The sequence below is a fragment of the Calypte anna genome, chromosome 15 (assembly GCF_003957555.1).
Source record: "Calypte anna isolate BGI_N300 chromosome 15, bCalAnn1_v1.p, whole genome shotgun sequence".
NCBI lineage: Eukaryota > Metazoa > Chordata > Aves > Apodiformes > Trochilidae > Calypte > Calypte anna.
The window spans coordinates 2,738,463-2,750,917 of NC_044261.1; the positions used below are offsets into that span (position 1 = coordinate 2,738,463).

A 12,455-nucleotide genomic window follows, 5' to 3' on the forward strand; every position below is an offset into this window, starting at 1 on the left:
AAGCAGCTCTGGGAGCAGGCTCAGATAGGGGCTTGCTTACTCTTTCCATGGAGTTTTCACCCATCTCTCTGGCTTTGCTACAGCCGAACCTCCTTGGTCCCTCCATGCCACCCTTTTCTTTTCCAGACACCTTTCTTCTTGTCTGGCAGAGGCTCCTGGCCGCAGGAGGGTCAGTGGGATGCTGCCCTCGCAGCCGGTTTGATCTCCTGGGTGTTCCCAGCTCTCCTGGGCATTGTTTGCTCTCACCCCAGGTGTGTGCAGGACACTGACTGTAAGGAAGCCCCGCGTGGGTGCAGGCACGTTGCCAGTGGAAGGATGCAGTATTTTAAGGGACGTGCTTTCCCAGTTAAGAGATCCCATGCAATAGGTATTTATTACAACATACTTGTATTGGGCTTTGCCTCTTGTGCAAATTATTTTATTTTTTCCCAAGTTTTCCTATGCTTAAATGAAATATATCTGTATGTAGGGAACTTGTATATGTACTACTGCTAACCTATGGATTTTATAACACACACAGGTAAGAGTATAAAATATTTATTAAATAGTGTTGAGGTCATATAGATCACTTTTCAGTATAAATTTTAGTTATCTTACATGTAAACATCCAGTAGGTTTGTGTGGATTTTTTTTTCCTTTTTCCTTTTTTTTTTCCTTTTTATTTTTAATACAAAGCATTTTCCTCCCTGTTTTGAACATCTGACTTTTACTCATCCACATGATCTTGGAAGTATTCATCCACAAAAGCAGATTTATCTTCGTCACATTCCTGCCAAAAACAAACCAAAAAAGGTAAAACTTGACTTTTCCCTAGTGGGAATTTATTGATACTTTTATTTTAGAAAGCACAAGAGGAACAATCCCCAGCGTGGCTCCTGCTGAGCCACACCAAGACAATAATTTATTTACCAAGAAAATACTTATATGACAACTTAAATTACAAGAATCCCTTTACATTTTTCATCATCAGGAAGTGCCTCACCTTTGGTTCTTTAAATTCCAGGTCTTCTCCATACTGGATGGTGAAGTCTATGTGCTGCAGAACTATGTTCACACTTTCCTCATCAGAGCGGTCAAAAGGCAGAAACCGAACCATGCTGTAGTCATCAATCTGGAGGAAGGATCCAGGCATGTTAGGAAGAAAATGCAGTAAGTCAATTTTCACATCAGAGCACCCAAAAGCTTCCTTTTCAGCCACACTTTTGTCTGAACTAACACAGCACTGAAAAGCAGGCTGCAAACCCATGGCAATTCCCCACTCAGAACACCCATCAGCAGCCTTGAGTTCTACACAGTAGATAAAGCTCTTTCCAAACCTGCTAATGGAAGAGAATTCAGAGCAAAAGCATCAAGAATCTTACACTAATCTGAGAAAAGTCAAAACCCAGTTAAAAGAGGCAAAAAGTGCCTGAGAATCTTACAGATCCTGGCTTTGTAACTAAGGTAAATACACAGATTTGGGGTGAGGGGAGGAGAATTATTATATTACAACCAATATCTGTAACAGCAATGAAGTCAGCAGCCATACAGTATGGCTCAGGCCTGGATTAAAGGATATCAGATAAAAAAAGCAATATACCTACCAATCCACATATAGATTTAGTCAGCTTTTTAAACATTTTGCTTTTTAACATATTTGTAGAATCTTCAATCATAGAATACATATCTGGATCTAAGTACCTGGGAGAAACAAAGTCATCATTAACACTGTCAGAATCCTTGGCAAAGAGCAAATGAGTCACTGTGCTTTTATAAAGCTACCACAACCATCCATCACTGTGTGAACTCAATTAACTTTGTATCAGGAGAGCTTAAAATTTTAGAGAGCTTTGATTTTAAGGTTTTTAATCAAAATTTAAAAGTTATGATTGCTACTAGAAACAACTGAAGTATTTTTTTTTCTGATATACCTGGATATTCAAGAAAGCTTTGAGGAAGACCACAGGGAAAAACTTTAATTTTGTGATTTTTGCACAAATATAGAAGTCCTGAATCATGTAAGTGATTCAGTATGTTCAGTATCAAAAACCTGACAGGATCAACCCTGGTTTGGGTTTTGAAGAAGAGGACCCTGGAATGTGATTCAGGATGATTCAAGTTGTTCAAGATAAGGATCCAGAGATCCATAAAAACATGGAGGTAGCCTTTTGACTCTGCCTAAATTGTAAGCATCCTATCCAGACATTAAAAACTATGTCTGATATCAAACAAATCCCTCTCTAACCATTTGAAGATTATGTTTTAATTGTGGGAGACATCAGACTGACTTCTGAGTGATATTCACCTCAAGACACTACAGTACAGAGCAGGTCATTTTTTTGGAACTTACTTTTCTATTTCCTTCTTGGCTTTCTTGCTCAGCAAATCCATTTTGGTCATGATGTTGATCTGTGGGATCTCTAAAGATATCATTGCACTGAGTGCTGCCAGAATTCCAGAGATAAACTTTAAGGAATATGAAAAATGATGTTGTTAAGTACAGGAAAACACAAAACAAACGTGCAGGACACAACCACAGACCACATCTGGAGAACATATGGACACGAATGGGGAGTTCTTATCTCTGTTGGAAGAGGAAGGCACAGAGCCTCCCATCTTATTTCCAGAGCCTCAAATCTTATCTGCCAACTTGTCCCCAGGCCAGTCTGACTGCTCTCTGCAGTTTTCCTTTACATCCAATTGGAATTTTAATTTGCTGCAGCTGACAGACATCCATCAGACCTCCCCCAGCTCCACTCTCCTTCCCCTGGGCTACACAAACCCATCTCTTTCTTCATCATATTCAACTTTTACAACAGATACCACATGGATACCTTGAAAGATTCCACCATGAACTGAGAATCCACAAGGAAAACTCCACAGACACGGAATTCCCACTGCTGGAGCTGCTCCACCAGCTGCTTCATCACAGGGAGATGAGTGTAGAGTTCAATCTGACCTAGGACACGTGGCATTAGTGGGAAGCTTACAGGGACAGTTCTCAGTTACCCAGAAGCAAGCTTTGCACTAAATGTAAATAAAAGCTGATAGGACACAGCATCCTTTCTTCTCAGACAACTCTGTATTGAAAGGGAGCTTAAAGCTCATCCAGTTCCAACCCCCCTGCTTGGGCAGGGACATTTGAGGCTCCAAGGAGACCTCATCACTCTCTCCAACTCCCTGAAAGGAGGTTGGAGCCAGGGGGGGGTTGGTCTCTTTTCCCAGGCAACTCTCAGCAAGACAAGAGGGCAGGGTCTCAAGTTGTGCCAGGGGAGGTTTAGGTTGGAGATTAGAAAGAATTTCTCTACAGAGAGGGTGATCAGGCATTGGAATGGGCTGCCCAGGGAAGTAGTGGATTCTCCGTGTCTGGAGATCTTTCCAAAGAGCCTGGATGTGGCACTGAGTGCCATGGGCTGGGAACCACGGGGGGAGTGGATCAAGGGTTGGACTTGATGATCTCTGAGGTCCCTTCCAACCCAGCCTATTCTAGGATTCTATGATCTCCCACCAGCCCAGGTTGCTCCAGTCCCAGTGCTTGTCCCAGTGTCTCAGCACCCTCAAATTAAATAATTTCTTTTTAATGACCTATTTGGATGAAGCAGCAAAGAAATAAAGTGGCTTTCCCCCTCCCTTGACCTCCAGTTAGTGCTAATTAGCAGTTGCCATGGTGTTGCCACACCACATGATGCTACAAAGCATCAGTGTCACCCAGGTTGCCCCTGGGGCCGTGTTCACTTCCCAAACATTGGAAAATGCCTCTGAGAGCTGTTAATAACGCCAAGAAACGTGTGGATGATAGCGACCAGCAGGGAAAAAAAATTTAAAAAGGACTGCAAAGTGTATGTGGTGTGTGAAGAATGATCCGAACCCCCGACGCTGGGTTACCTGGGCAATCAAACAAGATGTAGTCATCCTCTACGTGCCCGAGGCTCTCCTCCAACCAGCTGAAATTATTGGCGAAATATTCCATGCAGAACACCAACCCCCCGTTGGGACCGAACCTTAAGGATTCGTCTTCCATCACGTCATCCACTTCGATCAGCTCACGGATATCTGAAACAACAACACCCACCAGCCTCTCCCCATCCCTTTGCTCGCCACCGGGACCTCCCTTTCCCTTTCCTTTCCCACCCTCCCGCCGCTCACCCGCCATCACCGGGTAGCTGAACAGCTCCGCCGCCGGGTCCAGGTTCACCACCTGCACGGCGCGGCCCAGCGCCTCGCAGTGCTGCACCATGGTGGAGCAGTACGTGCTCTGCAAGGCACACGAACGCCGTTACCGACCTCACACACACGCTCACACACACACCCACACACACACACACACACACCACCACCGCTCGTTCACCCCCCGCCTCACCTTCCCGCTGCCCGCCGGGCCCATCACCAGCTGCGCGTACCGGGGCATGGCGGCGGGGAAGGGCAGAGAGAGGGATCGGACGGTACAAACTTTGTCCGCTCCAGCGCTCCGTAGCAGTGCGGGGCACCGGCGGGTTCAATCCCCGCCTCCCGTCACGCCGGACGCTCCCCGGAGGCGGCCACGGCTCTCGCGAGACGGCGGCGGCGGCGGCGGCGCTGGGGCGGGCGCACGTGTGGCCCGTGCGGGGTGTGGGGACGGAGCCGCCGCCGGGGACTGAGGGAGCTCCGGGCACTGAGGGACCTCCCGGGTAACGGCGCGGGCTGGGGGAGCTCCGGGGTAACGGCGCGGGTTGGGGGGAGTTCCCGGGGGCTGCGGGAGCTCCGGGAGATGAGGGATCTCCCGGGGCTGGGGGAGCTCCCGGGTAACGGCGCGGGCTGAGGGGCTTCCCGGGGTAACGCTGCGGGCTGGAGAACCTCCGGGGGCTGAGGGAGCTCCCGGGTAACGCCGCTGCCGCCCCTCCGCTTCCCCTCCCCGCCCCAGCGGGCCTGTCCCGGCTTTAGGGTCCTTCCCTCAGCTCCGACACCCCTCCCGTCACCCTCACTCACACACACCCTCACACACCCCCTCACTCACTCACACACTCACTCACACACTCTCTTCCCCGCCTCTGGTACCGCGGTTCTGCCCATTTCACCCTCATCCCCCTCTCCTCTTGTACCTCAGCATCCTCCTTCCTCAGTACCAGGCATCCTCCCCTCCCGAGGTACCGGTACCAGCACCTTCCCCTCCCCGTCTCAGGGACCCGGCGCCCTCCTGTCCCTCAGTTCCCAGGCACCGTCCTGTCTCCTGCACACGCATCCTGCCTTCTCCCAGATCCTGGAGGGACTCACTATCCACTGCGAGCACCTGCCCTCTTGCCTCCTATTTTCTAAGGCTTTAATCTGAAAAAGCACGACTATAAATCATTATTAATTATGTTAATGTTGAGATTGGATGGCTTGTTTTGTAGTGGTTGGTTGGTTGGAGTTTTTTGTACCAGTGTCCCAGGGTCAGTGTGGGATTTAAATGATTCCTTTTCTTTGATCCTACCCAGCAGTGCCTCCCCACAGTCCCCCCAGCCCCCACACACTGCTGATCTGGCTTGGTTCCCCCCCTTTGCATCCTAAAATTCACTCCTGCTTAGTATCTTGCAGCATTTTTCTCATGTTTTTTTTCATTATTCATTGACTCCTATTTTTCCCTCTCTGTTCCCTCCTGCTTTTTGTACAATTGTACCTCTTTCCTCTGGGATTCACCAGTCTCTGGGATTCTTGTTGAGTTGGGAAAGACATGGAAAACTTCAACTTCAATTTAGGTCCTGATTCTTTGGTCCTGTGACCTCCAGGTTTGGGACATGGCCACGGATGTAGCTGAGCCCGTGGTCCCTGACTGCAGAGGAGATGTAAGGAGTGGTGGCAGGTCAGATGCTGACTATCCTCTTCGGGTTCTCTACTGTGGAGGCAAGTGCTGAAGGGGCAGTTATCCCATTCTTAAAATGTGCTGTTTATTTATTTTCTAGCAGAAAGAATGAGAAAAACCAAGTTTTTTCTTTTGGTCAGCTTTTGTTGAGGTGTTGGAGCCATCTTGGACAGCTTGACCTTTTTGATCTTTCTGAAATAGCTCATCCTGTGGGTGTTATCCAAAGCAGTTTTGGTGCAATCCCTCTTCCCTCTCTGAGGGGGTGGTAGAAGCAGTTTTGTGTGGAAAAGCTGAGTTAGTGGGAGTGGTGCTCAGATTGTGAGCAGAAAAGCCTTCCTGCAAAAAGCCAATGGAGCCTTGAGCACAGAAAAGGCCTCTGAGCATTGGTGTGACAAAAAGAAATAAAGTTAGAAGTCATGAAAGTGATCATTGTACTGCTTAGAATTATTCTGTACTCATTATGTTTGTGGCTGGATGTGGAGTATGCTGTAGTGGATGAGAGTTAAAGGGCAGTAAATAATCTGGATGGGTGTGGTTTAGATAGGGATGGGATTTTGCTCTGGTTTTAAGACAGTTGCAGGGGATTAGGATTTTCATGCCCTGTTGTGCATGAAAGCCTGAACGAGTGGTTTGGGTTTCTTCTGGACCTTGGCAGCTCTGTTTATTAGATATATCTTCTAATACTCTAGTTAGATTTTTCTGTAACTTCTCCCAAATGTGTGGGCATACCCTTCCTTGACTGGTTGTTCTGTCTGTGATGGTTTTACCCCAAGGCAAAGTGTGTGAACAAATGACTAATGAGAGAAAAATAAAAAGAGCTGGAGTGCTATCAATAAAGTAATCTTTTTTAATTGATGTCTGGTTATAACCCAGAGCTATGCAGTACAAAGTCATTCCTAACTTTAAAATGCCATTTTGAATTTAATGCTAAGGCTGAATGTGGAGAACTTCTTTTTATAATTTATTCCTTTTTTTTTTGTCTTTTCCCCTCCCTGTCTCCAGTCTGTTCATTGCCAACAGAGGTGAGTTTATTTTTTTGTTGTTCAAATTTCTTCTTTCTGTCCTATAATCCCTGACTACAATGATTCTTTCTCATCTTTTCTGGATTTTCTTACTTGTGGCAATTCTGTGCTTCAGCCACTGTCATCTTTAGGGTGACACAAGGTTTTTTAAGCAGTATTATGGTGTTCATGTTCAGTCACCTGAAGGGCTGAGCTGAGCAGCAAGTATATTTTGGTGTATTTGTGCTCTATTTTCTAGTTACTCTGCTAACAACATTTACTGACCTTTTTCCTCTAGTACTGTGAATACATGCCTGATGTGACTAAATGCAGACAGTGGTTAGAAAAGAATTTTCCAGATGAGTTTGCAAAACTTACAGTAGGTAAGAATCTTCTCTGGTTTCTAAGACATAATCAGAAGTCCTTCAGCTTGTCCAGTTCTCTTTTCCCCTGTATCAACTATGAAATGTAATAATTTTCTTAGGGAACCTACTGTGCTTTTGGCTGCTGGGAAAGTGTTTGATAATGTCAGTAAACACTGAATAAATAGTGTTTAGTTTCAATAATAATGCTTGAGCCTTTTTAAGGTTGCTACTGGAGCCACTCATCCATGCACTTATTTCTGGTCAAAGTCAGTTTTATTGAATTTGTGTCTGTCCAGTCTGCTGTGTTTGGCTGGAGGAAATGTCATTAATAATGGGGGATTTTGCAGTTGTAATTTCAGTATTAACACTGTCACTAATTTCTCTTTGTGGAAATTATGTGAGTGGGAACTGTGTCTTTAAGCAAAGGCTTTTCTGAAGTCTCATTTGCACAAACATAATGAAGATGGAACACGTGTCAGCCATGGGATGCTGCACTTAAGCAAAGAGTTCATGGCCTTAGCAAAATGCTGTTGTACCTTCCTGTTCCTGTAAGGCTGTAGTTTTCTGACCACTAATTTTATTCTCCTTCTCCCTACTCCTTTCTGATGCACATAAGAAAATTCACCAAAACAGGAAGCTGGGGTTGGAGAAGGCCAAGGCAATGCAGGAGAAGAAGAAGAGAAGAAGAAGCAAAAGAGAGGCAAGGTCTAAATAGTTGATCGTAGAAGTGATTTATGAGCAGTTTGGGACATTCCTTTCCTACCTGCATGTCTGGACTGTGGTGTGAGTTCCTTGTATCCTGGTTGTTAGCTGTGCTTTTACTGTGCACAGAAGATACTCAGTGTTTTTCTTCAGTGGCAGCAGAGCTGGTGGGTGATCCCTGCTGCTGAGAGGTAACAGCAATAGCAGGTGAGAGATGACCTGCACCCCATGCTCATTGTTCCTGTCCCTGCTATTGCACTTACTCAGGCAGTAATTTTTCTAAACCTAAAGTCAGCTGGCAGGCCTCCCAGAATACTTCTTTCTTCCCTGTTTAACAGCAGTTTATAGGTTGCTTACAGAGCAGAACAGACAGCTCTCCTCTGCCAGTGCCTCATGACACTGCTTTTGCCTCTTTTCCTTTCACCCCTCCTCAGTATTCACATACCAGGATTTGGTTTTGTGCTCTGAGCACTGTCACCTACAGCTCCAGTAACAGCCATGTCTCTTCCCAGCAATACTACTGAAAAACGTTGTTCAGAAACCATCTTGGGAAGATACAAAATAAATGAAAGAATTAAAAAAACACTTTTATCTTCTATCCTTGGAGGTCTTTTTAATTACTTAACATACTTTCCACTTAGTCAGAATGCTGGGGTTGTTAACACACATTTGCAGTTGTGTCTGTAGTGCTTCAGATGGTTAATAGATGGTTAATAGCTTCATGATGGTTAATAGTCCAGTAAGATCCATCTTTTAAGCCACATGTCACTAGAGATGTTTTATTTTTGTCTTGACAACCAGTTTATCTTGTTAGTAGACTCTGAGTAGTGACAGCAGTAATTTATGTTCTGCACCTTGGATGTTTCTTCCAGAGACTTCAGGATGTTTTCTTTCAGTAATGTCTTGTATGGGGTAATACAGTTAGGTTTGGGTTCTAAAATAATAGGGTTTAGAATATTCAGGGATTTTCTAGAATCTAAATTTTCTTGAAAACTTTAGGTATGGGGTTAAGTATGATGATTTAATATTGACCAACAGAGAAAGGGTGAAGGAAAACCAGAAAAACCTTGCTAAGACACTGCAGAAATTTACAGAAGAAATTTTAAGACTGAAATTTGCTGCCTTAAATTATCAGATGGCAATTTATAGGAATGTAGACTTCAGAGTGTCACATGTTAGCAAAAGAACTAGTTAACAAGGAGTTAGTCTGCTTGTCATCAATTCTTCAGCTTTTCATGCTGAGAAGGCTGGAGAACATGAAACTGGTTACCTTGGAGTAACTTGATGACTGTACACAAAGTTAACTGAGATCCTAATCTGACTTGAAGAATCCTGATGAGTGGAATGTATCTTCTGCATGCTTTATTCAGACTAACAAATGCCTGGGACATGAAGCCTTCCCTCAGGTGGGCTCAGAAACAGGCAGAAGGAAGGTGTTAAATCATGTGGAAGTGTAGCAGTCAGTGATGCTTTTTCTCTTTGGTTAGCTGTGACATCATTTAACTGATCATTAAACTTTCTACTCTTTTAAAGGTGGAAGAGGTCAGATAAAACAGAAAAAGAAGACTGTACCACAGAAAGTTACAATAGCTAAAATTCCTAGAGCAAAGAAAAAATATGTCACCAGAGTATGTGGCCTTGCAACATTTGGTGAGTTTTGTTCCATTTTTAGGTGTGCTTGCCTTTAACCTTGTGCTGTTTCCTCCACTTGTGTTCCATTGGCTCATCTGCTTCCATTTGTGTGAGGTGAAAGTCCCAAGGTGCTTTTAGCAGTTCCAGAACATGCAAAGGTGCACTTCCTTCCCTCAGTGATCAATTATTTAAGTCCTTATTTCCATGTTGCTTGCAGACAAATACTTTGTTTTTTTAAACAAGGCTTCCCATAGCAGTCCACATGTTGGACTACTACAACAGAGCAGTCTGTTGTCTTCAGTTATAAACATTTATTTCCATCAAACCTGTAAATATGACAATTAATTTTACCCATTCTTGAGACTGATTAAAGGGCTTTATGTGCCTTTCTATTATAGCAGTCAAATCATCACCAAGTACACTCACAGTGCTGTCCTACCTACTTCACACATTGCTGAGAAATACCCTTAAAAAGGTTTTAACCTTGGTTATATTAACAAAATCTGTTGCATATTTCCTGCATGAGAGTATCAGCAGTTCTCTTATGGGATCAGTGAAATGCTCCAGCTTGATCTGAACTGGATCTGGGTCTTTGTGCTCAAAAACTGTCAGGACATGGTTCTGAAAGGAACACACTGAAACACTTCTGTGGGAAAAGTTGTTCTGGAACTGTGGAAGTTACTCAGAACTGGCAGGGCTTTCTCATCAGATCTGCACTTGCTCCTCTGGTGCAGCACAGCCCTGTGTGAGCAGAATGTGTAGAGGACATTCAGCAATTTTGGCTTTGAAGTTTGCTAGATTTGTAGAGTCAGATTTTTTGTAGGTAAACAACAGGTTTTTGCTTTCAATAGAGACTGTAGCAAAGCTTTAAGTGTCAACTGACACTGATTTTTTAACAGTTAAACCAAGATTTGGATTTTAAGCCTGACAAGACACTTGTATGAAAGGATTGTGCTTTACCTGTCTGCTTTCCCACTGACAGAAATTGATCTTAAGGAAGCACAAAGGTTTTTTGCTCAGAAATTTTCCTGCGGTGCCTCAGTAACAGGAGAAGATGAAATCATCATTCAGGGGGATTTCACAGATGACATCATTGATGTAATCCAGGAGAAGTGGCCTGAGGTAATAAACCCTTATTCTGTCTGTTTTTTCCCAGTAGCCTGGGACTTCCCAGTGACTTCCCAAAAGGGGTTTCATCTTCAGCAGCACAAATTGATGTACAAAAAGAAAAAAGTTACTACATTCCTGCCATTGAATGAGCAGGTTAAGGAGTGCTTAAACTTGAAGTCAGGTGTTGTTTCCATTGTCTGAGAAACAAGAACTCCCCAAATGTGTGGTGGTGCTGCTGTGGATACTACAGTGAGGAAGGAAAGTTGGAGTTGAGTCCAGCTGTCAAATAACTGGGGCTTCTTTGGGACTGTTAAGGGTGAATGCCCAAATATTCTTACATTGCTATCCTATTTTTTAAATACCTTTAAATATTGTTAAATTAAAACAAAACTAAGCATGATAAAACCCAAGCCAATCAAAACAAAACAAACAACAACAAAGACCCCAATTAGAGACAAAATCATCTGTGCATCAGAAGAAATGAGCTAATTTTGGGTTGGCCTGAAAGGGTTGAGAGTTTTGGTGGCACTGCTGTAATCACAGGTACTTTCTTTAACTCCCCCTTGTTCTGCTATTTCCTGTTTTCCTATAAATCAGGAAATTTCTATTTCAGAAATAGAAATTTCAGAAATTTCTATTTATTTCAGAAATAACCCCAGACCTGGCTGGATTCAGAGCCCCTTTGAGCTTGTCCTGTAGGCACAGGTCACATGTAGAATTTCCAGCAGAGCCTTAAAGGGGCTGTGTTACCTGTACAGTGAATATTAAGTGAGACATGCAAGAAGAAAATGTACTTAATATGCTCTTTTTGGGCTTTTTTTCCCTTTTGTAGGTGGATGATGATAGCATTGAAGATCTTGGAGAAGTCAAGAAGTGATAGTGAAAGTCTACCTGTATGTAATTATATGGTTATAAATAATGTAGCCAAAGTGAGGCATCTTAAGTCCATTTGCTCTGCAGTCACACTGGAGAGCCTGTATCCTTGGCATTCTCACTGTCCTGTATAGCTGCTTGGTTTTGTTTTGGGTTTGTTTGGGGTTTTTTTTTGTGATATTTGCCAAAGTTAACTTGGGGTTCTGTCATGCTGAGGCATGAAGTAGATTTAATAAATAAAATTACTGTTCCTCACTGAATATGGTTTGTTTGCTTTACAGCTACTTTCCTCTTAACAACTTATAGAGGAAAATAATAATGTAAGTTATTAAAACTTATTTCTGATCTGCTGTGCTTTCTGCTGAACTTAAGCAAATGAGGCATGTAACTGATGTACAAAAACTCATACCTCTTCTTAATCTGCATAAAATCAGAGAAACTAGAATGGGACAAGCTTTTTAAAGGTTTGTTAACAGTTAAAGGAAATGAATCCCAACATATTTATGCAGTTGGACTAAGATGATCACTGCAGATTCCTGGCAGTTCTGCTGAGTGGAGACAGAGGGACATCTGAATGGCTGAAAAGTTGAGCTGATTTTCATAGTTCCTACCTCTGCCTGTCTTCTGGGTGAGGCCATTTCAGAAGTGTTCTGCCACTGCCCATTCAAGAGAGGTGTGAGGACTCAGTTTTTCAGAGATCACTCCTGCAGGAGGTGAGGTGGGTGCCCTGTGCACCTCTGCTCCTCCCTCCCTGCAGCCCCCACATCCATCTGGGGCTTTGCGTTTCACTGCATCATTTCATAACAACTGCTCCCTGGCAGCAGAGTCCTAGAATGGTGTTTTTCTATCACTGCCAAACCCAAGGGAGTGACACATCCCACACCCTCTCCTTCAATGGTAAAATCTTTTTTTTTTTTTCTGATTTTTGTTCATAAACTGAGGGGTTTGGTTGAGAACGGTGGCACTAACGAGGTA

General features: G+C 43.8%; 2 protein-coding genes across 5 annotated transcripts; one reads left to right on the forward strand and one right to left on the reverse strand.

Moving 5' to 3' along the window:
• Window positions 1-521: 521 nt before the first annotated feature.
• Window positions 522-4,484, reverse strand: GPN3 (GPN-loop GTPase 3). 2 transcript variants are annotated; one of them, XM_030460629.1, is made up of 8 exons: window positions 4,380-4,484; window positions 4,126-4,234; window positions 3,865-4,032; window positions 2,814-2,938; window positions 2,330-2,445; window positions 1,584-1,680; window positions 983-1,111; window positions 522-769 (listed from the first exon to the last, which is right to left on the reverse strand). In XM_030460629.1, the coding sequence occupies exons 2-8, from the start codon at window positions 4,214-4,216 to the stop codon at window positions 707-709; spliced, it is 789 nt and encodes a 262-aa protein (XP_030316489.1). In that variant the 5' UTR covers window positions 4,217-4,234; window positions 4,380-4,484; the 3' UTR covers window positions 522-706. The 2 variants fall into 2 exon arrangements, with proteins under 2 accessions (XP_030316489.1, XP_008491710.2); XM_008493488.2 differs by having other exon boundaries at window positions 4,340-4,483.
• Window positions 4,485-4,540: 56 nt separating this feature from the next.
• DENR (density regulated re-initiation and release factor) lies at window positions 4,541-11,740 on the forward strand. 3 transcript variants are annotated; one of them, XM_030460630.1, is made up of 8 exons: window positions 4,541-4,646; window positions 5,724-5,838; window positions 6,800-6,819; window positions 7,097-7,181; window positions 7,780-7,863; window positions 9,399-9,515; window positions 10,480-10,619; window positions 11,440-11,740. In XM_030460630.1, the coding sequence occupies exons 2-8, from the start codon at window positions 5,733-5,735 to the stop codon at window positions 11,482-11,484; spliced, it is 597 nt and encodes a 198-aa protein (XP_030316490.1). In that variant the 5' UTR covers window positions 4,541-4,646; window positions 5,724-5,732; the 3' UTR covers window positions 11,485-11,740. The 3 variants fall into 3 exon arrangements, with proteins under 3 accessions (XP_030316490.1, XP_030316492.1, XP_030316491.1); XM_030460632.1 differs by having other exon boundaries at window positions 4,554-4,675; XM_030460631.1 differs by lacking the exon at window positions 4,541-4,646 and adding an exon at window positions 4,766-4,790.
• The last annotated feature ends 715 nt before the right edge of the window (window positions 11,741-12,455 follow it).